We start from the raw sequence: 26,628 nt of genomic DNA on the forward strand, positions 1-26,628 counted from the left end.
AACACAAGTTAGTAAGTGTATGGACATGGAGCCAGGATTCCTGATTCCTACCTTCATCCTTTTTTCCATAACTCAGTTATATGAAAATCTACAATATACCAAATTTAAAAATATCTTCCGTGCCAAAACCAACAAAAACAAGTAAGATGAACTGTGAAAACATATTTTGATGATAGAAATTCATAGAAAGCAAGGACCTAATTGACAAGATGCCACAATGGTATAAACAGCCAAATGATACAAGCATTGTGGATAATTCATAAAATATACTAATTGACAATGCAGAAACACAAAATATTTTAATTTCATTTTAAGTAAAATTTAAGTAGCACAGTGGCTGGAGAGCCAGCCTTGGAGTCAGGAAGAAATGAGTCCATGCCCTCCCTCTGACACATACTGGATATGTGATTCTGGTTATCACTTAATCTATCAATGAATACCACACACAAATCTCTAAAGCTGTAAGTTGTAGAATCAATGCAATATGTACATTTGTAGAGAAAATTTCAGCCAGAATTCCCCAAACCTATGAATCACAGGTACAAATAAAAAATAACATTAGGCAAGGAAGACTGCTTCTTATTACTGAAGGTGGGAGTAAGGGTAGAAAAGTTCCATTTTAGACAATAAGTAACAATTATCTATTTGTCCTTCATATTTCAAGAATCCATGATTTCATTCACATGGGTATTCCCTTTACCAATGAAGAGCCTAAGCCTTTAATACCTTAGTAGACAGGTTAACGAGTGGTTGCGCCCTTCAAAAATGTATCACCTGGTGATCAGTCCTCTCAAGATGAGCCCTTCTATGTTTAAGTGCCATGGTCTTCAGATTATGAATAAAATACATCATAGCTTCCTAGATTTAGAGCTGGAAGAGACTTCAGCAGTCACTGAGTCAAAGCCCCCCACTTTATACAATAAGCCAATCAACATAGCCTTTCCAACAAGGACCCATCATAGCTTATGTTCTGCTGGCCTAGCTTTAAAGAACCTCGGATCACCTCCATATCATGAGGTGGCATTAGAAGAGGATGTTAGCTGAGGCCTGGGATTAGTATGAGGATAATATATGATATGTGAAAGTTTTTTTGTATTGTGCCTTTCATTGCAAGGTATTTTTATTACTGTTGTCGTTAATTTGCTACATGATACAAAATGTAAACAATACTGGGGAAAATGAACTCAGGATTTGAACGTTAAAAAAACCCAAAACTTAAAGACATATGTAACAAAGCTCCTTATGCCAGTACTAAAACCTCATTCATTTAAAATTAATTGAAAAGGCTAGTCTGAATTGATACATTTGAAGTAGAGGTTATTTAAAAAGAAATCTGGTTCAATACTCTTCAAATACATATAGTGTACTAAGGGTGCTAAAGGGAAAAAAGGTTCGTAGATTTTTAAAATCTACCAGTGTTGACCAATTTTAGATAAGATTTTCAGGGAAAAAAAATTCCATGGGGGAAAAAAAGCTTGTGTTTTTTCTCCCACCCCTGGCCTTTCCCAAATCATTCTTATGGCATTACTTCCTTGGCAAAACTTTTCTTTAAAACACTATATAGGTAAACTTCAGTCCAACCCAAATCCAAAAAGAGAAATTTTTAATTAACAAACTATGAATCACTGATGTTTGACAGTATTTTAATTCAATTGAGTTTCAGTCAAATGCAATATTTGTACTAGTAATGTCAAAGATTAAAACCAGGAACTGTATTCATAATATAAATTCTGTTTGTTTTAAAGTTTGTTGGCCTTAAAGAGGAGACAATATTCCTTCACAGATGTAAAAAAGAAACATCAGCCTCTTAAATTATATCATGATTGTTGGTGATTAAACACCTATACAAGTTAAATCCAGTAAAAAAGAAAAAGGCAGAGTAGCAAACACAGGATTACAAACCAACCTGCTTATTCCTCCAACAGGGTACATTCTTCAAAAGTCTATTTCCTTGTCTGGCTTTAGGGCAGTTTCATCCTTTATCTAAATAAATAGGTATTTGTTTAACTATGACTTGGAGTTTATGTCTCAAGATGCAAAAGGGCAACACAATACTATACATGAAGGATGACCCACCATGACAGCCTCTTTGATACCGACTTTACTTAGAAAAACATATTCTTCAATAAAAAAATTATTTTTTAATGTTAACTTTGTTCTTCAGTGAAAACGAAAGAAAACATTGTTAGCCCAACAGGAAATACAGACTAAATCTTCAAATGCAGAACACACACAAAAAAAGCCATCTTAAAGCTTATGCCAGTCAAGTTTTCCACTTGATGTAAGTTGTACACAAAAGTCTTAGTCCAATGTGAACACATGCTGTGAAAATTCTGTAGCACCCACCTCAGAAAACTCTATTAAATACATAAACACCTGCTAAAGGGAAAACTTCTTGGCACTAAAAGTCACACTCAAAGGAAAACTAAACCTGATTTTAAAAAAAAACTTAAAAAAAAACTAAGGAAAGGTGTATAAGTGCAGTGCAGCAAGGTCATAAGCTTAACAGTCCTTCCCTGTAATATCTGAAGGTAAATTGGCATTTTAGCTTTCTTCTCTTTGGTTGTCACTCTCTCAACTTACAAAGATGCAACAGAATAAGAATGGTCTCAGGTGTGTCTTACAAATCAACTGGAAAACTGATAAGGCATTATTGGGTAAAGCATTTAAAAATGAGTATAATACTTTTTTAATGGATTAAAAATGAATTGTATGAATTCACTTGGACCACCCAAGGAGAAGACTTTCCAAACAGGGTTTAAAGGCAGTCCTTTCCTTGCCATTATGACTCTCTCCAATCTCTCATGTAACTTCAGAAAGTGAATCTCAGCACATCTTGAAATACTATAACAGTTTCACCCCAAATGAGATCCCCCTCTGTTCATCAAGGGTAGTGCAGTTTTCAGATGTGAGAATTTAACAGGCTTGTTGTAATTACAAACTTCAGACATAATAGCCCATAAAAAAGATTACTTTATGATTTGACCATGTATGACCAGATCATGGGGCATAATCATGTAATTCTAATCACCTCCTGAAAATAGCTCACTAGCCCAAAGGTATCTTTGCGATTTTCAAACCATAACCAATTTTTTTAAAGGAAAAAAAAGAAATACACAGAAAAATACATAAAGAAACCTTCTTGATTTTAAAATTTTTAGTGATTATTCTTATAGAAAAGATTTTTGCCAAAATTTGTATCCTTAGTTCAAGCAGATAAAGTTTATCGCTCTTATTACACCACAAATATACAGTAAATGAGTTCTTAAAATTTATCCAGCACCTTATATATGATGGGGCCCAATAAATACCTGCTGAATGAGTGAACTGTTCAATATGAGAAGCCCATATACTCAATTTGTTGGCAATGTCAAATCCTGTAGTTTGACCAAAAAAGAAATGAAGTGCTAGATTACAAATGTAAGCAGTACTAGAATACAACTATATAATTGGGGGGGGGGTGTCTTTCTCCACCCTCACCCAATAATTTAACACAATGTCATATGAATAGCAGATACTTAATAAATATTTGTTGAAATGAATTAAACAGGAGTATAAAAGTGATGAAGTTTTTCATAAGTAATTTATCAAAGATTTGGTGAGAAGCAAACCAGTCATCTGCTACAGAGCTTGACTGGTTCCACCTCTCCATTGTTATCTTTCCTCTACACTCCTCTCTCAAAAGAAAAGGACAATGGAAGGAAAGAAGCATTATACCCAATAGATAGATCTAATTCAGCTAATGGCAGCTGAGTTAGCTAATTGTTTCTGACATACAAAAACCAAGCTGAAGATCATGATCATTTGTGGTTAATACAAAATCAACTACTTAATCTCAATGACTGTTTTTCCTATAAATAAAAATTACATTGCCACTCTAACTATTGCAAACAACAATGTCCTTTTAAACAACATTATCATATAGACCTTAACACAGTGCATTGCACAAGAAGATACTCAAAATACTGAATGATGATGGTGGTGAAGATAAAGATAATGTTTAGAGGGAAGAGAAGGTGACAGGAAAATAGGAGATTCTGACAATGGGAGTCAGAGGAGTACAACTCTTATAGAGAAGACAAGGTAATGGAAAAGTTTTGAGTTTTTGGGAATTTTGTTTCCATATATCCTTCCAAAATGAGAGTTTTATGTGAGATTCTTGATCATATTCATGGAAGGAGTCCAAAAACAGAGCATGATGAAGTTTATACAGTATTATAATCCATATGCTTTTGAAATCTGCAGACTCCACGTGGCTCTCTATGAAAAGCCTACAAGAATGGATTACAATAGATTCGCCAAGACTATGTAGCAATCAGAGGTAAAAGAAGGAACTTAAAGTCCTGATATATTAAAATGCATATTCACAGATTGTTCAAAATTCTCAAAGCACTAAAAACACTTAACTGATTTTTAAAAATGAAAATATTAGCACTATTTCTGATTTATTCTGAATTTGTCCTACTGCTGTTTTAATATTAAGAATTTTTAAAAGATAGCAAAGATGAATAATGAACAGCTGTGCACACAAATCATTGTTTCTCTCTCATCTTAATGAATACCACAGTCTAAGAAATATTTATTTTCAACTAGAAAAAACAACACACTCCATGTGTTACTCTGGATAACAACAGCAGGACAACTAAATGCAAATCATAATAAGATGACCACAAAAAGCAAAAATAATCTTCTGAAGACACCAATTCTAGACACTCAAATAGAAATGCTTTTAAAAGTATGTATTTCCTATTATCTTTAAATTAGATAACTATATAGTCAAATAGGAATTTTGAAATTGAACTGAAATAACTTATTTAAAAAGTGTTACTCTTCATAGGAAAAAAATATGAAATACAAGAAACACTCAGGTATAGAGATGGATGCCAAATTTAATTTAGAATAGGAAAGGTCCTAATGAAGTTTCAGTAGAAGACATTTTGCCATTGCCCAATAGGAAAGATTGGTACATGTTTTTGCTCAGAAATTGAACTGGCAGGTGCTACTAAGAATGGACTTTGGTGACATAATGTATGCTTGTTGTCTGAGGACAAAAATAAAATATGTAGGATTGCAAAGGAAACCAATTACATTGAAATACAGTTATCAAAATACTAATGAGTTCATGGACCTCAAGTTAAGAAAGATTGTTGAGACTAATAAGCAGCCTGAGACTAGACACCATGCTTTATTTCCTCACACCTGGCACAGTGATTGTCACATAATAAGTGCTTTACAAAAATTTATTTTATTTATCCATATCTATACATATGTAAATATACATACCTAGATCAGAATGAATTGCACGTATACCATTTTGTTGTGGTTGTTGTTGAGTTGTTTCAGTTGTGTCCAACTCTTTGCGACCCCATTCAGGATTTTCTTGGCAAGGGTGTTACAGCGGTTTGCCATTTCCTTCTCCAGCCCTTTACTGATGACAAACTGAGGCAAACAGGATTAAGTGACTTGCCCAAGGTCACATAGCTAGTATGTGTCTGAGGCTGGATTTGAACTCATGACATTCCAAGGTTCCAAGCCCAGTGCGCAATTATCCACTGTGCCACCTAGCTGCCCATGTATACCATGAATCAATTCAAATTAATTGAGATGAAATGGATAGAAAAAAATAGGCCAGGAAGGGATCATCAGACTATATATTGATTAGACATTTAAATTAACATCACTTCAGGATCTGAATGTAGTTAAGAATATCACTATGTTGAAGTACCTGTGCTTTCACTGCTTTGGACACTGCCTCCATCAGTGCACATTGCTACCACCCACACTTCCTTATCCTATGCAGCTTTGGTCCATGTTTTTTTCATAAATCTTCCAAAGAACCTACCAGATATGCTACACTTTTGGCCATCGATATGTTTTTCTATGTTAGCGGATCTCAGAGGCCATTTAGGCCAGCCCTTCATTTTACAAATGAGGAAACTGAGGTATAAAGAGGGCATGTAACTTGTCCAAGGTGACAGAGAAAGTGAATTTCAGAAGCCAGATTTGAACTCTGCTCCTCTGACTCCAGAGATGTTGTATGATGATGCCCCTCCCCTTTGAGATGGTCTATGCAGGGAAAGGCAGTGTGGCCTAGTAGTAGTCTGGCTGTAAAATCAGAAAGGTTTGAGCTCTAGTCCCAACTCCAGCACGTAATGATCGTGCAAGTTATTTACCATCTCAGCATTGTGAGCAACTTTCAAGAGATGCTACGTTGGAAAGAAGATGCTGACTTGCATTGGTAGTTTCCTCATCAGGAACTGCCTACACTAATAAAATCACAGGTCTAGTCTCTATCCCTAGAGTTAAGCTAATGCTGACAAAGACTAGAAACTGTTATTGTTATTACACTCTGACGCTTTTCCATTACTACGTTACTATCCCTATGGAAGCAGAATGGGGACACAAAGTAAGAGGACCATTTTTATTTTTCTGTAAGCTGACACAGACAAAACATTTTTCATCTACTGACCAACCTATTAGAGTTGAGCTTCTCCATTCTTAGTCAAGTCAACAAGTATTGCTTAGCTAGATTAATCCTTAGAGAACAGACTCTATCTTGTCCTAAGGATCAAACTGAAAGGCCTTCTAGAATAACAAAACCTGCAAAACAGGTGGTATGATCTTTGAGAACAAAGGGTCAACTCCATGCCATAATGAGGCACCAGAGTAGGTGTTTGAACAAGAAGTTAAGATGGGCTTGGATTTAAAAACATAAACTTGAACATGTGACCACACGAGACTTTAGGCTGCTACATATCATTACTGACATGGATAAATGTGAGGAGGACTGATCATACTTTTCTAGTTGGATGGACTGATTCCATATGCAAGGCTGAAAAATCATCCTGAGCCAATGAACATATACCATGTTTTTATATTTTTTAAGAAAGTGATTTAATAGGATTTTCTGTAAATTCAACAGTTTTTAACTGTGTCTGAAACAAATTTTGTGCTTCCTTATTCATCCTTGACTTCCTTAGTGCTTTGCTTATGAAATGTAAAAATATTCAACATCAAATATTCTTAGCCTTGATCTCCATCAATAAAGGATATCTTTGCATGGAAAATGAAATTATTTACTATGGGTGTCCTGACTGTACTATGGTTGACTTCACATGCATTATGCATCATTTTGCTAACTCTAGCTATATAACAACTATACACACTGCCAAACAACTGACTATATTAACTACTTTCATACTGATGGGACAAGTAGGCCTGGAATCACTGCCTTTTGCCTATTTACTCTACTGATCATACTTCTCTGACAATATTGATCAAGTATTTATTCTGGATTCTTGACTTGAGTTAAAGTTGTAAATATAATTACAATGGAAAGAGAAAATAATCCAGAGTTTTGAGGATAAAATAGTTGACCTCAAATGGCACAAGCATCTATACTGCTCAATGGTTATACCTGTCTACTGAGAGGAAACAGAAAGGAGCAATAGCTTTCCATGCAGAGGCACTGAGACAAGAACATCAGAAATGCCAAACTGCATCAAACCAAAAGTCTATTCATGCGGCATCTTTCACACATCCTTTTTCATAGCTACATCCAGAAATGTTTTGGAGGAACACATGGCAGTGGCCCTTCATGAAATCAAGCTCAAAGTTGTCCAGCTTCCAGCTCTTTAACATAACACTAGCTGATCTCCTTCAGATACTTCTTTTTATAGATGAGAGCCTTGCATATGATAGCTAGAAGACTGACATTTCTTCTTCAAATATAAATAAAATTCTTAAAAACTTGTGTAGTCTTCAAAATATTTCTATAAAATGGAACATTGTGATAATCAAAGCATTTTTTTCACCCAAGTATAACTTTTAAAAGATGGACATGTGCTGCTCTGCTTAATCAGCTGCTCATGAAGAGATAATAGCTGCTTCATTTCTTGATGAGATACAAATAAAACATCACAACAAAATATCAAAAAAGAGATGTTCTTTCCTTTGAAAATAAGTAACTTATTTCTATAAATGTCTTGTTTTTCATAGATGCCAAGTCGAGTTTCAAAATGGTTTGGCTTTTTGATAACCTTTTTTGCTAATAATTTCAGAAAACTGGAGCAGAAAAGGGATCATTTTATTTAGAGTATAAATGCACAAACTTTGAAATCCAGATTTCAAATAATAAATGATGCCTCAAAATAGCAAATCTAAAAAATTTAGTCACAAAGACACACTGGAAAGAAACTACTTATAATCACTACATACAATTCTTTCCCAATACAGTGAAAATTAAATGATTCCCATTAAATCTTGGTATAAATGCATTCATTACTAAATTTGTCAAATGGGAAAAAACAGCTACTTAATTCAAAATACTGGTAGCCACAAAATACTGATGACACTCAAAAATGTGGAAGCCCTAATACACTGTATCATTTACAGTCAATGAAGACTTACATAAATAGTTATTTGATCTATTGTGATCATTATTCACTACTGAGGAAAAAGCAAATGGATTTGCATACCAAAATTCTAGATTTTACTTCATTCAGAATTGTCATTTGACTGTAAGCACTCATAATTAGCACAAGCCAATAGACTTTAAGGAATCAGAATGGAAAAGTATTCATACTCCAGTTTATATTATTAGAAGAGAGAATAAAGTTTTCAAACCAAATATATTAATTTTCAAATGTTAAAATAATATTATGAAATATTTCACTATCTCTAGTTAATGTTATGATGACATCAGGGGTCAAATACAATAATATGCCATCAAATATTTTTTCAAATGTTATGGAAAGATATAAAGACGACCAACTTTTAGAGAATAGAAGTTTTCTGGATTTCTGCCCTACTGTTATGCATACGGCCTTAAAAGAAAACTAATTATTTTTGCATTCAGAAATTTAAGAAGATAATTTATGGTACACATTCCATTTAAAAAATTATTTTGTACATATAATCTAGTTTTATCTCACAGCCTACAGAAGTGGATGGGAAAGGTCATATCCATTTTGTGAATAAGGAAACATGCACAGAGTACTTAAGTGACTAATCCAAGGTCACACAGCTAGTTAGTGGTACAGCCAAGACTTTTCTTATTTTTCTCAACTTGGACTAGATGACTCCCAGTAGATGACATTCTTTCCAAGTCCTTACCCAATTTTTCAATTTTCAATTTTTTCATACTATCTTACTACCTTTAAAAAACCCTCAAGAATTTTCTTTGTGAATAATGTTATGCTTATATTGCTTCTTTATAAATGTTTGTCATGCATTTACATTACAAACAGTCTAGGCCATGATCACTTGACTATCAACTCCTCAATGGAAATAGTGAAGGAAACAGAAGGAAGTCATGTCAGTATTTTACTGACAGAATTCACCATTCTAACATTACTTCAAATGCGAGCAGTGATAACGTTATGGAGAGGTAGAATTAGTTCTCACCCTACTCCAAACCTCTGAGGGAGAATACCAGTCTGTGATGGCATATAGGGTTCTCTGACAGAAACTGCTGCCAGAGATACTGAGAACACAAGGCCCCCAGAACATACCTAATCTTATCTGAAATAATGCTGGGTTGACTTCTAGCCAAGCAGTAACTGTATCTTTGTCTGCCTTCCCCTCCTGGGGGATTCTGCACACAGCCTTCATTTAGCCACTCTGCATGGCCAATACGTGGCTAACTTTATAACACCTCATTCTTTCAATTCAAAGTTATGCAATGCAAAAGGACAGGAGGTTGCCCTGTAATTGATCTTTCATGAAACATTCTAGTTAGTGGAGAAAGTTACATGACACTTTTTATGTTGGCAGAATGGTTATGATGATGTGGTTAAATTATTTTAGAACACCTGAAAATGGAGCAACCACCTAATCCAACTCAATATCATCCAGAGAGGTGTGCTCAAAGGAATACTTCGTCTTTAAATTCCCTTGTCGATGTTCATGGGTAACACTGACAGTGACACCTTCTCAGAGAATAGCTGAAACAAAATGATCTTTGCTTTTCCTTCCTTTCCTTTCCCAAATTCAATTTGCAAATTGTATCTCTAATAAAAAAATCAAAATTCTACTCTATGACAAACAGAAAGACAAATACCAGAATATTAAAAGATGACTTCTAATTGAATTCAAGTACAAAAATAAAAATACATGAAACTTTCATTATCCAATGAAGATAGAGAACCACCCCATGAGTAGATGGTAAAACTGAAAACCATATTCATAAAGGAGAGCTTTCCTAGGTTATTGGTAGCAGGAAGAGCTGAGAGTTTTTTAACAGGTTGTCCACCACTGACAAATTGCCAATGTCAATTGTGTTCTTCCCACCCAGTTCTGCAGAATTTTATATTTAAAACTAGTTAGAGAATTTAATGTCACTCAAGGACCTAGGTCCCTGCAAAAAAAAAAAAAGTAAAATAAGCCAGGTATCAAAAGAAATCATGCTTTGGAAAAGTTAAAAATAACAATATAAACAGAAAACTAGGCTGTCATAAAGAGAACCATCTGAATGACAACACCCTTAGAAAAAGATTGTTGAAAATGGTACTGACCTATAGCCTTCATAGTATATCTAGAAGGTGTACAACTGTTATACTGTAGCATTCCTTCAAATTCTCAAAGAACAACACTCATAAAGCCTATGCTTTACTAAAACTTAAAAAAAATTTTTTAATCCAATGGAAAGGTGAACAAAGCTGTATTCAGGAGAGACTTGGTGAATATTAACTAAAGATCATTCACAGACAATTTTTCACTATGTAAAATATAAAAATAATTGCACGAAACTTTCCATAACTTTGCAGAAGCTTATTTATTTAAGTAGACAAGACTTTGAAGCCTAATTACTTGTGTGTTTTCACATATCACTGATGGGTGTTAATTCAGCCCAGAAGTTTGGGCAGTGCTAACCAATGCTAATAAGATCATCATGGACTTTAACACTGCTACTTAATTTAATTCAATTTTTACATATCTGATAGCTTGCTGTATTCATTATTATTTAAAATTGCAGATTCATTAGGTAAAGCATCCTCAGCATCAGGGAAAATGAGCAAGTTGAACCAAGAAACATATTACTTCTTTGCCTCCAGACCATTTAGATTTATTAAAATGTTAATTTTTACATATGTGAATAAAAGAAAAAGAAGAAAACAAATGGAGACTGCACTGTGTGCTACCAATCATTGCGGGTGGGTAAACTGACAACATGTAACTGCATATTAAGACAAATGTAGAATTTAGACAAAGTATTCCATCTCTTTTCTGATGTATACTTTTAAACCTCAGGAACTGTTTTCAGTAGATGTCATGCCTTTTAACTTGAAAAAAGATAAGCGCAAATAAGCTCCCAATTGTCTCCCCAATATGTAAACCACATCTCGGGCTGCTGTCTCTGCTTCTCCTTTGAAGTTTCCCTGAAATGTCATGTGTTGTGAAGACTGCTGTGCATAAGCAAGACAATTTGCTCACTCTCAGAATTCTTACCGGTTTCCACTGCTATTTGGTATCCAGCCTCTAGTCTCCGAGATGACCTTTCCAGCCTCTCTGTGTTATCGAGCAGATGTGCCCTCTGAAAAAGAAAAAGAAAAAAAGAAATCAGATGCCTGTCTACAATGTTCTCCTTTCCCCATCTTTCCTTTTTTAATTATGATCTCATATGCCCAAACATTTAAAAACAACAATAAACTTCTCTAGCTATTTTATCAAATGCCCCATTACCAAAACCACTAGCATGGAGAGATTAGCAATCAATCAATGATGTACCAATTATATTTTTATTTTGAAATACAGAATTATATTTTGTTATGAGGTGGCCATTATGAAGGAGTGTAGATATCTTATTTCTAAACATCAGGAAACACATGAATGTGAATAGAATTTATCTTTCCTGCCTCATCAGAGGAAAAATGTATTAAGTTATACTTGAAGATCAGTAATCCTTACATTATACTTTTAAAAATCCTAACTTCAGAAACCCATTTTTCCTTTTCATTACAAGGGGGGGGGGAAGAGGAGGAGAAGTGCAGTGATTTTATAATGAGAACTTAATTTTCAAGAGAACGCTTCTCTTACATGGGCTCTCCAGAAAGATGCTGTATAGAACAACATATTCTACTAAATCAGAACAGTACAGAAGTCCTTGTGACTCGTGGTTAAAACACTGAGAAACAAGAGGTAAACATCTGCCTCAATGCACACAAAAACAGGAAATTATGGATTGCAAAAGGCAGACATACTGAATGAAGTAATGCACTGATCTATATGGACTCAACCTTATAACCACCACCAATTGTTCTGCCATCCTAAGAAATCAAATGCTGTTCATTTCAAATCTAATCTCACACAAACTCTACTTTCTAATTCTATCTAGCTCACTTTTTCTTTTTAGACAGCTATCCATTTGGGTTGTCAAAAACAAATATAAACTAATCATACTCATGCATACACCTATATAAGCATATATCTACATATTCACACTTACATATTTATATACATTTCTACCTAATATCTTATACCTTCAAACCAGTATTTTGTTATCTAGCTAAAAACAAAACAAAAAAACCACCCCTACAACTTTGTGTTGTTGACAGATGTCATTTAAAACCCAAGAAATGCTTTCTAATAATAATAATAAAGGAGGTGCCATACATATTATCTGAGTGGCTGTCTAGCGAAACGATCTACCTTGCTCTAATGAGCCCCTATGGATCTTGGAGATGCAAGCTGTATTGACATGCACACTTAAGCTAATACACCTAGACCGGTGCCTCGGAGCTCTAGCAGCCAGGGATGCTGACAGAATATCTCGCTTCTATCTTCAAAGTAAGGAAGTGATTAGTATGTTATCATTACCATTCAAAACGTGATTTCCCTATTCCCTCCCGGCATAGGTGACACATCTGAGATGCGGCCAGACGTTGGAGGCAGCTAAAGCCACATCAAAGCTTTCCTTGAATTTTTTTTTGGGGGGAGAAAAGAATCATTAAAACAATGCATTTAGATCAGCATAGATAGGACCTGATGTGAAGGTCAGGAGAGCTGCAATAGCAGTCTATAATAATTAATAGAGTCGTCTAATACACAGTGGATAGGTTAAGAGTAAATTGGGGAAAAAAAGCTTTTCACATTCATGGGAGGCAGAGCATTGGAAGAAAAAGCAAGAGCACTTAAGAGAATTTAGAAACACAAGTTGTAGCTCTCTAATTGAAATCATAAAAGCAAATAGATCTGTACCTAGTTGAGATGCATGGCCAATTTGAATAATTTAAAAACTTTCCTAAATGGACTTTATTCAAAGATAGCATTCCTATTCCCTGAAACCTGTCTTCATACCCCAACTTCTCTCAGTTCTCAGGAATTTAGGATAAAGCCACCAAAAAGCCCTGTGTACAAACCTTGGCTTTATATAATGCTGTTTTCTATTTTAATGAAGGTTAATTCCATTTCAAATTATTTATACTTCTCGGTAAGATATGTAAAATCAAAGCTAAAATGAAATTTTAAACTAGGATAAGACAACAGACATTTGGGGTTCATCTCAAAAAGTATAAGGAAACCTAAAGTTAAAAGGGAACGTGACTACTATTGGTAACAACTTTGGGGATCAGTATAAAAGATAGTCTATTCTAATTATATAACAATACCTACAGTAAGAAATGTAACATTAAAATAAAAAGAATTTAATGCCATGACATGCAGAAAACCAGGTTATATGACATACTAATGCTATAATGGAGCAATGTTGTCTAAAATAATAATTCTCTTTCAATGTGTACATTCCTATGAAACAAACCTGGAGGAAGTGAACATACTTTGGAACAGTCCAATTTTGCCATAAGAAATTTTCACATGAGAGGAATTAGTTCGACACCCACATTAGAGTTGGCTCTCACTTGATGTTTCAGAACCTTTTCAGTTAAATCAGACCAAAATCAAGTTCTTGTATCAGCTCTTCTATTTATATTGTTCTCCTAAGTTGTACGTTGCCCTGGCCTCTGAAAATGAAAGGCAACATACTACAGTAGCAGCTGATGCTTTCAACTTGCCCCCCAGTCTCCCACCCAAACTCATTCTCTCGCCCTCTTCTCAGCCCTTTTCAAAGCAGAAAAGTGAATGAGTAGGAGCTTCAGACAGAGTGTGAGAAAGTTGTGCAAACATGGAATGCTGGTGATTCAGCCATTCTCTGAGCAGGATTCAAACTGAGAGCTCAGGAATGACAAAGCCAATTCATCTTGATTTATGCTAACACACAGCTTCCAAGGAGTATCCCATTAACATAGATGAATTAGAAATGAGCATTTTAATGATAAGAAAGTCAATGCTACATTATCCTTCAACATGGCAAATCAGAATTTTTAAAAAGGTGAGTGCATGCCTCCTTTGGATAACTACTATTAAGAAGCCTTGATTGCTTTCCATACAAGAGAAATATCAGCATCTTATCTGAATCGTGTATTCTGAATACATCATAAATGAAGGCAGAAGCAGCAGAGTAATCTAGACTAGAAATAGCCTGCTGCATCCATTGCAAAGTAAGTTAAAAGTATATTTCACAGGATACAACTCTAATAGTTGAATGATCTAATTCTAATTCCAATAACAATTCCATTACAGTTTACAGTTTCCAAAAAACATGCACTGAAGAACCATTAATCTGAGAACCCTAACAAAAGAAGAATTTTAAGTTGAGATAAAGTAAAATAAACATATTTTTTAAAACGCAAATGCAACATATCCAACTTTTCCACCTAATACACATAATGCCACACAATTCGTCTTCATAAATACAGGGCTTCTGGAGAAAATACTGACCCTTTAAAGGCTACTTATTTGCAACATAACACATTTTGTTAAATATATTCCTGACAAATTTAGGGGAAGCAGCTTCGCCTATTTTTCTTATATTGATCAAAGCTTTGAGGTCTAACATTAATTCCATTATCATTTGAAAGCTCAAGCTCCAACATAATTTTTAATGCTACCTTCATGTAAATCGAGGCTTACAATATCCCATGGGAGTATATATACTTATAGAAAAATATTGTCCTATAGGAGAAGTAGGTTCAAATGAATCATCCACTGTCCCTTATAATCTTATTATATGTAAGGACTTGGTTTACACAAATCCACTTAACATAGTCAACTGCTTATGTGTAAGGAATAGTAAAAGGACACAGAAATAAGATAGGAAAATCTGTCTACATTTCTTTCTTCTTCACTTTTCCTTCCAGGTACTGTTTATTAATGAAAATGCACCAATAATGCACCTTGGTTAGGAAGAGTTATTGAAAACCACTATACCCATTAGTCCCCAAATAAGCACTAATATAGCCTAGAAAATGCTGAAGTATTCCTAAAACAACACAAAACCGTTATAACAAGTACTTCCTCATCATTGATGTTAAGCTGCATACAAGGACAGTTCTGGCTGCTCTTGTTGCAATATATAATTTAAAATTAAGTTTAAAATATAATATCAGCTATTATTTCAACTCAAAATTGATGGCAGCAAAGATCAATCATGATTCATCAAAATCATAGTAATTGTTATCATATATCACATACCCCTGAGAGAATATAAAATCCCTCACTGCTATGGAGAGGACATAAGAAACAGTGCTATAAATATTTCCTGGGTCTCAAATAAATTTGGAGCGATGGCAAACTGCACTCTAAAACAATCATCACACTCCAAGAAATAAGGGCACTTTTGGTGCTGTTTTACCATAAAATAGATACTGTATTTAACAATGACTAAAGCTACTGATAAAACTAGGAATCTGGGCACATTGACCAGTAGTGCATTTATAATACAGACATATTCCCCCAAAGAGAATTGGAGATTAGAAGGATCTCATATTAACATTTAACAATATCAAGGTAAAGGAAAGGATTTTTCTTTTTTTAAGTAGTAGGAGACGAATTAGAATATTTTGAAGATATTTGCCTAATCAACCACTTTCAGAAAAACAACAGATTTACAGTTTTCACAACTTAGCAAATTTTATATTTCACAAATGACACAGGTACATCTTTAAGATATATTTTTATCATTCATCCCTTTTCCTGCTTTGAATAGGCCTACGTTTCCACTGTGCCACCAAACAATATTAATAACTGTGGTAGATAGATAGTTATTGAGGAAAGGCATAAAGTAGAGAATGGTTTTAAGCAATATAATCAATACTTGTGCTTTGTCAATTTCCCTGTAACACTGAACCAAGAGATCTACTTGAGATTTAGAAACTCAGCTTTATGAGAAAGCCAGACAACAACAAAAGCTAGAAAGTACTCACCTCTTCACGTAATTTTATCAACTGCAACATGAACGCACCAAAAAAAAAAAAAGATAAAAAGGAAAGAAATGGCAGGAAAGAAAGATCAGTTGTATGACAGGATACAGAATTAACATTGACAATTTATCTGTTTACATGTTTAGCATTTAAAAATCACAGACAAACACATTAAAAGAACCTAAACATAGACTACACGCAGAGTTTTTTGAACGAATAAAGATCACTTTCTCACACTGTCACATTAAACAAAGAGAATAGTGTGAAATTCTCTTTTAAAGTACATCTAAGACACCATCATGAAATAAAGGGGAATGACTTCATAGAAGTCTATATTATAAAGAAAAAAAAACAAGTTTACTGCTCCTCTCTTCTAAGAAGGTACCACTGAAGAGGTTTTGTTATATACAAGTTTTTAGGATGTTTCTCTATTTGAGGTCTTGACAAACGATTTCTATTTTTAAAAACAAATGAAACAGATTATTAGTTTATACTGTTTCACAGTTAATAACTGATATATCAAAGATCTACATATTAGCTATCAAGCATGTTTCCCTATTCTATTGGATGGAACTTAGTTTTCTTTAAGAAATGAACAAACTACGTAAGGAAAGATAATGCTTATTTAGGCCATGAGACATTTACTACAAGATATCTGACATTAGAAATAAATGTAATCACTAGCATTGATTTCTTTTTAGTGAGGCTACTGCATATAAACTCAATATTTTGATTTTAAAACATTGTCAGATTTCAATCTGAATAAGTACTTTTGCAAATCTAGCTAATTCCACACTATAAGTATTTTGAATTTATTTATATTTCAGAATCTTTTCAGTGAAGTCAAACTAAAATCAAGTTCTTGTCCTAACTGTGAAATTGGCAAATTTTATGATACTTTAGTCATTTAATTTTTTTAAATTTAAACACCAAATACAAAGTTGCTTATTTACTTACAAAGTACGAAAATGGATGTCCAAGCATCTGGCTTATCCATTTTGATATGCTTCTTTAACAGACTCCTAAATCATTGTAAATGTTAGTGAACTGTTGAGCTGATTGCCATTTTTTTCCTACCATGAAATAGACACATCACAACAGACTATAAAGGACATAACTGCTACAAGCCTGAAATTTGCATTCTCACTTCTTTCTCCATTTAATTTACGACCTGTGATTTTAAAACACACACAAATCTAACAGACTAGTTATTAAGTCTAACTATTAAATCTATTTACTAAAATACAAGTCTTATGTAATCCGTCAAATTAGATCATTGTTTCAGGAGCAAAAGTAGAACTAGTTTGCCAAAATTCTCTCAAAAAGAATGTGCACTATTTAAACATAGTTATCTCAATACCAACAGTTGATTTTTGACACCAACTCAACGAATCCACAAAATTATTCTGGTTCTTCATTTTATAAGATTAATTTTCAAATAAACAAGGAAGTAATATATGACTGTATGGAATCCTTTCACAAAATAGAGGAGCAAGAATCTATTACATCAAAAATGCCTAATGGATTTACTTTTTAAGAAAATTCACTGTTCTTTCTTCAAAATGGACAAAATGGACACTCAACTAGCAAGCTCGTTGGCTCAGTAACAACCCAGTATGTAAGATGAAAGCTTCTAATCATTTTGTAAAAAAAAAAAAAACTACTTTTTACTCAAGAAGTTAAATTTTAAACTCAAGTACCTGGCCTATCATAAATTGGTTTGTCTTTTTCCTTTTTTTCTCACCCTAAAAAAAAAAAGGCAAACATTAATTCGCCTCAGACAGAGCCGATTTGGGAGCAGATCACACAGCTATCTTTTCTTTCTGGGGTCACCATTCTTCAGTTGACTATGATACTTAAAGGGCCAAAGTTTAAAACTACTCTTCTGCAATAGAGACCATTTGGGGCATACCACCCTGCCATAATCAATGAGTGTTTAAAAATGCTCCCCATTTGTTTTTTCAATAGTTTCCAAACAAAAAATGTTCTATCTTGTTTGTGCTGCATGGCTGGCTTTAAGCTTTGCACAGGATTTGCTGCTAAGCTAGGTAATGGAAAGGGGTTTTTTTGTCTTTTTTTTTTTTAAAGTTTATGCTGAGAGCTATTCATCCAAATTAACAAAAGATGGTTAAATTTTTTTATAATTAACAATTAGACCAGCCTCAAACCTAATAAATTTATTTTTGACTGAGTTCATCATTTGCTCAATTGTGAATGTATTTAAACTGTGTACAGCCACCATTTTAGGTTATGATAATTGACACTTCTTGTTGAAACAAAGATTTTTTTTTCAATGCAGAATTTGATACAAGAGGTAATCTGCCCCTTTGTAGGCCGAAAAAATCTGGTTTACGCTGGTTTGAACCAGTGGAATCTCTTGTGGTTAAGCCTTCTGCTGTGACTAAAATCAAAACTGCGCCTCAGAGCATGTGAGAGAGTGTGTGCGCGCACATGCCTCTGTGTGTGTGTGTGTGTGTGTGTGTGTGTGTATGTATGTGTGTGTAAGGTGTATCACGTGACAGAGGAAACTACCGAATTTTTTTAAAGCTGATAACGCCACTGCCGTCTCTGTCCGCATACAGATAACGAATAAATGCTGAACTCTATTAAACGCCCTTTACACATTATCATGGGTCGAACACACAATTTTCTGAACTTATGATGACAGTCTATTTATTTTGCTATAAACCCTCAGCACGTAACGAACAGATTTGTGTCTGGTAATGATCTGCTCTGCCAGGGCTATATGAAATGATACCGACCTTCTTTAGATCTTGGGGAATTAAATTGACCGACTTCACCCCCTGGTCTGGAGTTGAAGTTTAACACACTTTATGCACAGCAAGTCCAAATCAGAACTTAGGAGAACCTTGTAGTTAAGAAATTAAGTAATCATATCTCAGAAAAATACTGGTTTGCCACAAATATTTCATCAAGTATTTGTAAATATGCTACTCTACATTTAATTTTTTAAACACATTTAAGATTGTCTTGGATTCCTTATTAATCAATACATTTTGCATATGGAAAATGAAAGAATAATCTAGTTCAAATGGCAAAAGTTGGACTCCAATAACTGTCCCATCATCATACTTTAATACAAAAAGACATCAACTGAACTTCGTAATTTCTTTTTTGGGTGAAGGAATGGTCCTTACTAAACTGAAATAATTTAGTATATATTAAAATGAAGACACTGTTCTAAGTACAGTAGCTGTATATCCAAGAACTCAACTCTTGTAAGGCACTAATAAATACTGCCAGTCAGGATGGCATATATGATTTGAAAATAATAGATTAATAATGCTTAAGACAACATTCCTGGGAAAGCAGATAATCCAAACGCAATTCTAACATGCAGAGTAGATAGTTTTGTTTCTCCTTTGTAAATCAGAAATGAGCCCCATCTGATTGTACTCGCTGGATTTGAATCAGGAATGAATTAATTTGTACAAAGCAAAGTAATTACTTTATTAAAACAGCATGGAGTCAAATGAAGTAGTGTAATAGTATGAAGTACATCAAAGATATAATTTTTTTTAATTCTTAATTTATGAAATTTTGGCATACTTTAGTAAGGGGAGTAGCTATAATGTTTACATACCTAAAAAACAATCTAATCTTAAAAAATTAATATATTTACACTTAATTAGCTGATTATAACCCTACATATTATTATAAAAGTTTTAGGTACCAAATTATCTCATTGTAAAGTACTGAAAGAGTAAGAAGGAATGGACACTGTATTTGCAGTCTTCTAAATTCTCAAAGGAGTCACTCTAAAACATATTACTGTAAAGACAATAATTAAGCATTTGGTCTCTAGCTTACTTTATTTACCATATTTTCTATTTTTAATACTCAATTTTATTACTTTCGTGTCTGAATTAAATTTTTTTTTAGAAAATATGATCATTTTGATGCAAACCTTAAGTCAACAGCACGCTGTTAGGTTAACTATCTCACCCTGCTCACCTCTAAGTATTTATCTAAAATAAAAAACTTAGTTCAGTCTAAGCGTTGGAAATGCCAAAAATCAGCTTATATATTTCTTCATCAAATCTCTGAAAATAAACTTATTGTAGATAGGAAAACATGTACAGTTAGTTCTAATATGCATCTATTTTCTCAGTCATTGATTTATGAGAATTTATATTCAGTGCCAAGTTAAGGCTTTTGCTTTAAAAAAAATAGCCCCCCCTTTCTAACCTAGAGTCTGACTACAGAATGATGCACAAGAAAGTGGTCACACCTGGTTGTGGATGAGATGGGGGAGGGGAGTATGACTATCTCCCTCTGGAATAATTATTTCATAAATGTCAGGTTCAATGATTTCCCCCATTACCTGGTGAAAAGTGTGATTTGGTAGCAAAATACCCCCAAAAGTTGAGTGTGTGTGTGTGGGGGGTCTATCACACCTAACTCCAATTTCATACTGAAAAGTTCACAAAAGTCACAATCTAACAGCTACATGTACTTATGACTATAATTTATCACAATGTATTTATTGAAGTGACAGTTCCTTACAAGTGAACTTCAAGTTTTCCAAGCACTCTCAGAATTTATAAGCGCGTTTATCTGAGTCCAGGAAAAAACTCTGCATAATCACTTTAAAGTGACAGGATTATAATTTGAACTATTCTGAAAATATGAATGCACCCTATTTTTGTGGAATATTCTTCTCTAGGCATAAAAAAAAATCAGGCTTACAGGTATATGAAGCAAATGTTTGAGGCACATAAAATGTCCATGGAGAGAAGAGAACATGTTAAAAATGGGATCACTGTCACAGTACTACAACATCTCTTACAAAGAAGGATTCTGAACCAGGCAGAAACTCCCCCTACTCTATTTCTTCTACATTAAGCAGTAGTTTCAGATGAGGGGATGATCTATAGCTTTTAAAGGAGTTGACATGGGAAATACGCATTCAATCATTTGGGAGGTTTAAAGGCAAGATAATGCTTTTGTTGTAGCAAAAATAGAAATAAAATCATGATAAATTAAATACTTATGAACAAACTAAACCTTCTTTAACAACACAAAAAGAGAATATTCTCTTCTCATCCTTGCACATTATTTAATCTATTATGAGCAAACCCCCTTTATCACAAGTCCCCTTTTATGTCTGATGTACTCACCACTTTTTTTTTTCCTTAGGTATTCTCACATTTCAGTCAAGGGCCTGAAATCCCAAGTCATATCTTAACATGTTTACATGTCTGAACCCATGCTGATAACATCTAAATATTAAGGGGGTTGAGGGGGAATGGAGAAGGAAGAATCTATATACAAAGCAAATATATCTAGCTTGGTGATTCTTCCCTTTGAAAAAAAAATCTTATTCACACATGTGAAGTCTCTATACTTAATGACTTCTAATATCAATATTGGAAGAGATAAATAGATGCTAATATCATGCAGGTGTATAACACTCTGTAATACATCTACCCAGTAGAATGGAATAGGAATATGCAGTTTTTATAGAATAAATTATTATGAGGCAATATGCAAGTTTAGTTTACTCAAGAGGCATCACGTATATTTTAATTTGGTCGAACTAAAGATCTTTATGACATTTGCCAAAGTAATATTAATAAATATGCTCAGGTTCTGAACTGTTTATTTCTTTTATAGTGTCAAAGATAGTAGAACTACTTGAGAAATATTTTGCAGGTAACCTCTGTGTTTAGGTTCCTTAATTTTTTTAAGTCATGCATTTAACCTACACTAACTAAACTGTGGCTACAGTTTTAATTCAGAAAGCAGAAAGCAAGAATTTGATTAGATTGGTACATTTCGGACAACATTTAGGTCCCAGTTGGAATTGATAGTCAAACTATATGACCCAATTAAAAGAAATTGTGATATCTTTTGGACTATGCTGATGCTTTACAGTGACATAATAAATTTGCAGAGGCATTTGTCACAAAAATGATTTCTATACACATTTATATACATTTCTATGACAATGTCCTGGTTTCTCTCATAGTGTTACATTTAAAATCTGGATTTTGGCAAATTTATTACTTTTTTTTAAGGGGCAAATAATAAGGAGGCTAGTCTTTTTTGTTGAATGCTAAAAGCTTACTCTCATTTCTTTGGCCTGTAAAGTGTTGATTTAATTATAATGCCTTATTATCAAAGCTGTATTATGTACTTTTTTATTCCTTCTACTTGTGTTTGAGGTGAAGACCTTATCTTTGTCTGCAAACAGTGTGTTTCAAGTTATTCGTTAAGTACTAAATAATAAAGAAAAGAGAAGAAAAGATTTTTTTAAAGATAGCAGACAGTGATCACAAGGTAAAGGGTTAAATGTAAGATCTCCAAGAAACATTTTGAAGTTGATTAAGACTCCAGCTTTGCATTAAACAGTATCACTTCCACATGAGTTGTTGCTAATGCTGTTAAGGAGCAGCTTGAGAAGCCCAGTGTGCCACTGACCTCCTTCACCCTCCAGCCACCCACCGGGGTTTCCTGCTTAGCATTCTACCTGGTTCTCGGAGGAATTCCCATCATCCCCTAGGAGCTCATTCCGTACTTCGTCACTGTAGGCGATCCGTGACCTTTTCTGTAAAACAAAACAAAACAAAAAGACAGAGAGAAGCGTTAGAAAGTAAAGGCGCCGAAGCATTATTGGTATCAAGGCTGATCATCTTAAACCTCGGGAGCCCCCTAATGGATACCTATTTGCTAAAATCTGCAAGTCAAAGTTATTGAAAGTTCTTGAACTTGAGAGTTTCAGGGAAAATCATTTGGGAAAATCATCTGGGAAAAAAAAACTTGCCAACAATTCAACAATAGGTCCAAAGTACAACGTAATATGCTTCACTATCATTAATGGAATTAAAAGAAGTTGTATGCTACCAATTATATATCATTAAAATAAGGCCATTAAGTTGAAGTAAACATTGATCATCTGCAGGCATGGGGGGTGGGAAGTGTCCTGGTTGTATCAACGCAAAGATATGTGAGTCTTTAGCAGTCTAGAAGGAGATGCACTATATGATTTATGTCTTTGATATGACTGACTACCATTGTAATACCATATTCTATTCCCTGCAAGTTGTAAAATCAATCAGGACTGTGATGTTATTAAACAGGAGGGAATTTTCAAACACTTCCCATCTGAAAACAGTGTTTTACAGCATAGTTTAAAACTGAGTTGTGCATGTGTATCTCTAGTCTTTGGTTTGTGATGGTCTAAGAAGAAAGGATAAAAAAGAAAACAGGGGATAAGGGAAGATGCTTTTCATGTATCAGGTTGTTGTTCGCGTAAAACACAAAACAGGTTAAATTTAATAATCTCAGTAAGTTAAGACAAGACACTTGTGACTATACTCAGTTGACTTTTCACATCACGAAGGGTACTTTTATATAAGCATGTTCTGTTTTTCTCAAACAAAAACACTTTTGAAAATGCTAGAAAGTCATGAAGACAAGTGGTTAAACTGGAATGACCTATTCATTATTATCCTCAACATCATTATTTCTAGCACAGTTACCTCATTACCTTTTCTGCTTCTGAAATGACTAAGCAAAGACATAAGTAAAGAAAAGGACTAGGAAACAGTAGGTCACCTGACTTCTCCAATAGCTACTTCCTTCCCCCAATATATTCCTCCCTTTGGAATGATAACTCCTAATTCTCTACCTGCTAAAGTACAGGCTGGAAAAAATCAGTATTTGTTATGACTAAGTATAGGTTGGCTAGTCTGGGTTACACTAATAGGTAAATTGAAACAAATAAAAATATACAAAATGATAGCTGAAATTAAATAATGACACTTCTCTTTTTCAGCAGAATGGATTATCAAGATACTTTAAAAAAAGAATCATAGCATGTTGGAGCTGAGAGAACATATACTCTAACTCCCCTCACTTTACATAAGAGGAAACTAGTAGCCCTACAGAGATTAAATAACTTGTCCAAGTTCTGAAATTCAGGGGTAGAACCAGGAGTAAACACAGGTCTCTTGACTTCAAATTCAGTGCTCTTTCTACCATACCACATGGCCATATACTTAAAGGATACATAGATTCTGCAGATTTTTCATAATGCAGAAAATTGTGGTGGCTTTACAGACATATTTTTAACCTATGATCAATCAATAAATCAAGTAAAATAGATATTACACATTGGCAAATGACAAAAGTTTTAGACCACATGATTGGATCTTTATAGAAGGAGAAACTGAGGCTGCGAATTTAAGCCTTGGGTCAATGAGGAAGAAAACTCAATCATTTAATGTACATACAGATTGCACCTGATTACCATTATCAAATAGCATTCTTTTCTTGCTCCCATTCACTGAAATATTTCTTGTCTAGCCATGTCTATTGATTTAATACTGAATCATGTTGAAATTAAAGCTGATGTAGAAGGACAGAGCACATCAGGGACCTACTACAATATTTAAATCATGCCAAATCTTTCTTTTGCCCATTTGGAGATCTCAGCCACAGGAGTTTCAAACTAGCTAAGCAAAAAGTATTCTACAGCATTAAAGGAAATGAGAACCTTTAAACAGGCTGTGGTATCAGAGCTGCCGTTTTAATTATTCATTTCATCACTATAGGGGACTAAAACATTCCACAGTGTGCAAGAATATCATCTGGAGATTGTTTTTGTTTTTCTCTTTTTTCACCCAAAAGCCAACAAATTGGCACAGATTGTTCAATTATATTATTGTCATATTTTTATTTGATATACTTCAAAAAGGGGAGGAAATTACAAGTGTATAGCAATAACTATCTCATCTTGTTTTGGTTACCATCCATTTCTTCACCTAAAGACCAGGACTTAAGGAGCTCATGGCTCAACAGCAGCTCAGTAATCTGGTTTGGGGTCATGTTTCCTCAAATTTAGGGTATGTCTATCCAAAAGTCTCATTCTTTTGCAATTTGGAAGGCAAAAAAAAGGATTTTGATGACTCTGGGTAATACAATTTATTTTTTTAAAAAGATGCAGAACTGCAAATGGTCTTCTCATACCACTTTGTTTTTAATTTGATTTTAACCTTGTAAAGCACAGATAAATTCAAATATCAGAAAGAGCTCTTTATGGAAATAGTGCAGCACAGGTTATAGAAAAGTTAAATATTTAGGCTTAAGAATTTTTTTTAGAAATAAAAATGCCCTTATATCATTACTTATAAATGCCGTCTTTGGATGCTTCCATTTTCTCCCTCATAATGATTTCCAAATATTTAAAAATTAAAACATAACCTTTGTAATTGTTTGATTAGGGGAGAAAGAAGACAAGATTTTAGATTAGAGGATTGCAAAATTAATCGAATACAAAAGAGCAAATACTTTTGAACGTTACATTGCTTGACTAGGAGTCTTCCTTCCCCCCCACCCCCATAGCAACTGGTTTGATTTTCTTTAATTAAAAAAAAACTAAGAAAACTTTGCCATATACTACAGAGTATGTCAATATTCATGATTCAAAATTATTGAAAATGAATTATCTACTATAATTAGATAATCCTAACTAAAATATTTTTACTTTTCTATCAACTGTATATAAATTTGTACTTTAGCCAAATGCAAGCATGAGAATTTGAGCTGGAAATGTCACACACTCAGCTCCAGTTTGAAGGAACCCAATTCATAATGCATTTTATAAATAGTTAATGACTTCTATACATAAGCTAACCAGGCAAATCAAGAAATTGTCAACATTTTTAGTCTTAGTTGTCAGTTACCACTGTCTGCTGGCGCTTCATATGTGAGCTTCTGGAGAAGAGAGAAGCTCTATGCAGTTTGTAATCCAGGGAAATTTCTGGACTGTGCCATATGAGTTGAAAAGCTCCAACTGACAATATTTTTCCACAAAGATTTGTTAAATACCACAGCTTCTTCTCACATTCAGTTGTGTGTTTGTGTGAAATTGTGTTATCCATTCCGTCAGGACACCTACATTGGCACTCACTGAAAATCTCTAGGTTATATGCAGGCCTAGAAAGATAGAGGACAATTAAAAGTACTGGTTATCTTTTGTAAGAAGTTAGAGGCAAAAGTTTCTCTGGAGATTACAAAAATGAGCCTGTGGTTGCAAGGGGAAATTTCAAATTCAAGGCAGGTCTCACTTGGTATATGAACAAGATTTTTGCATACTGATTGGTTGATTTTCTTAAAGCCAAGTTCAAACAGATACACTTGCTCAGTTCTGTCTGGCAATTTGGCTTGAAACAATCTGTCTACTTGACCCGAGCCTTAACATTTCCCAACTGAACTGAATATGTTCATGGACAGGCACTGCTAAATTAGAAACAAAATGAATTAACTTAGCTTAAACTAATTAAGAACTGTGATCTGCTGTACCACCTCCTGTATGATTCTACATGTGAAGTAGTGTACATGTAAC

The 26,628-nt window shown here is 34.0% G+C and overlaps 1 protein-coding gene across 4 annotated transcripts in view; it reads right to left on the reverse strand.

The window, feature by feature from the left end:
- VTI1A (vesicle transport through interaction with t-SNAREs 1A) overlaps window positions 1-26,628 on the reverse strand; it is a 401,209-nt gene that overhangs the window by 301,786 nt on the left and 72,795 nt on the right. For 2 of the 4 annotated variants that reach the window (XM_020988024.2, XM_020988030.2), the window contains exons 4-6: window positions 22,750-22,827; window positions 16,260-16,280; window positions 11,449-11,533 (exon numbers count right to left, since the gene is read on the reverse strand). In XM_020988024.2, the coding sequence (XP_020843683.1) occupies window positions 11,449-11,533; window positions 16,260-16,280; window positions 22,750-22,827 (184 nt within the window). The remainder of the gene's footprint in view (window positions 1-11,448; window positions 11,534-16,259; window positions 16,281-22,749; window positions 22,828-26,628) is intronic. The other 2 variants (XM_020988025.2, XM_020988031.2) reach the window with 1 other exon arrangement.

The sequence above is a fragment of the Phascolarctos cinereus genome, unplaced genomic scaffold (genome assembly GCF_003287225.1).
Source record: "Phascolarctos cinereus isolate Bilbo 61053 unplaced genomic scaffold, phaCin_HiC Scaffold_3;HRSCAF=262, whole genome shotgun sequence".
NCBI classification, from domain to species: Eukaryota; Metazoa; Chordata; class Mammalia; order Diprotodontia; family Phascolarctidae; genus Phascolarctos; species Phascolarctos cinereus.